We start from the raw sequence: 1,232 nt of genomic DNA, 5'->3' as shown, positions 1-1,232 counted from the left end.
TTAGTTTCATGACATTGAGATTTACTCTGAGGGAAGAACAATAGCAGAAGAAAAATTACCAGCATTTTTGTTTAAATACTAAGGTGCCAGATAATAAATTATAATGTAGGAGAGTGGACTTCTATCTTATTTCTGTCTGGCTGAGAAGAACAGGTTTTTTTATTTCTCCATGGTTTCCATGTTGCTACATAAATTCTAGAGTTGTTTCCTGTTGTGAAAACAGAAAAATACTCTGTGTGTTTTACCATTAACAAACTATGCATACACATACAGTGAGAGTGGTGGGGGATGGGGAAAAAAGGTTGGGTTCTTAAGTCTTCTTCAGAATAACTGTTTAAATTAAGACCCAGTGTTTTTTCCTTTCAGTGAGTCTACTTTTGGCGCAAGAACTTATTTACAACCTATGGATACACGTCAATACTTATACTGTCTGAAACCAAAGCAAGAATTTGCAGAGAAAGCTGGAGTAATAAAAGGCGTAACAGTGATTGGTAAACTAGACATTGTATGGAAAACTAATCTGGGTGAACGAGGAAGGCTGCAAACTAGCCAGCTCCAAAGAATGGTAAGTTTAACTTGTGTGTTAACTTGGCATTCATTTTTAAGGAAACTCAATGAACAATTTCATAATGACTTGAAAAAGTGTGAGCTGCTTACTTTTGAGCCTCATTTTTTATTCACACTTTTCTGTATGTATTAGAGAGTTATTTCCTATATTTCTTCAGTGAAGTGTGGATAAGTTAATGGACTGAGCACTTTAATTGTCAGTATCCAGTAACCCATGTTGCAAAATACATTAACTGCTTGAATACCATTTGGCAACAAACCGACAAAAGAACCTCTTTAAATATGCCAACTCTTGACACAGAAATTGCTCCCAAGTTCATACAGACATTTTAGCTTGGAGTAACATTTTTTTATGCATAAAATTATTTATCTTTCACGTCCACAGTTTTGATTGAGTCTGTCTGTTCTGGTTGATTCATAAATTGTTCTTGAATTTTAAGTTGTAATTACTGTCTTGCTTAAGTCAGCTCCACAGCCATCTATACTAATGCCTAAACCTGACTTGCATCTTCTCACTTGAGGATGGTGAGAGAGATATGGAAGAGTAGTTAAAAAAAACTTTGACAATTGAATCTCAATCGAAGTTTACAGAGCTTATGATTGAGTCTCTGCCTCTGTCTTTCCCCCAGTCCCATCTTCTAGAACATTGAGCAGTTCTGTAGGGA

General features: G+C 35.6%; 1 protein-coding gene across 4 annotated transcripts in view; it reads left to right on the top strand.

The window, feature by feature from the left end:
• Positions 1–1,232, top strand: part of TRAPPC13 (trafficking protein particle complex 13) — a 17,350-nt gene that overhangs the window by 12,220 nt on the left and 3,898 nt on the right. For all 4 annotated transcript variants that reach the window (XM_017747085.1, XM_017747084.1, XM_017747086.1 and 1 more), the window contains one exon: positions 367–565. In XM_017747085.1, coding sequence (XP_017602574.1) covers positions 367–565 — 199 coding nt within the window. The remainder of the gene's footprint in view (positions 1–366; positions 566–1,232) is intronic.

The sequence above is a fragment of the Corvus brachyrhynchos genome, unplaced genomic scaffold (assembly GCF_000691975.1).
Source record: "Corvus brachyrhynchos isolate BGI_N302 unplaced genomic scaffold, ASM69197v1 scaffold131, whole genome shotgun sequence".
NCBI lineage: Eukaryota > Metazoa > Chordata > Aves > Passeriformes > Corvidae > Corvus > Corvus brachyrhynchos.
This window is presented reverse-complemented; position numbering and strand designations above follow the sequence as displayed.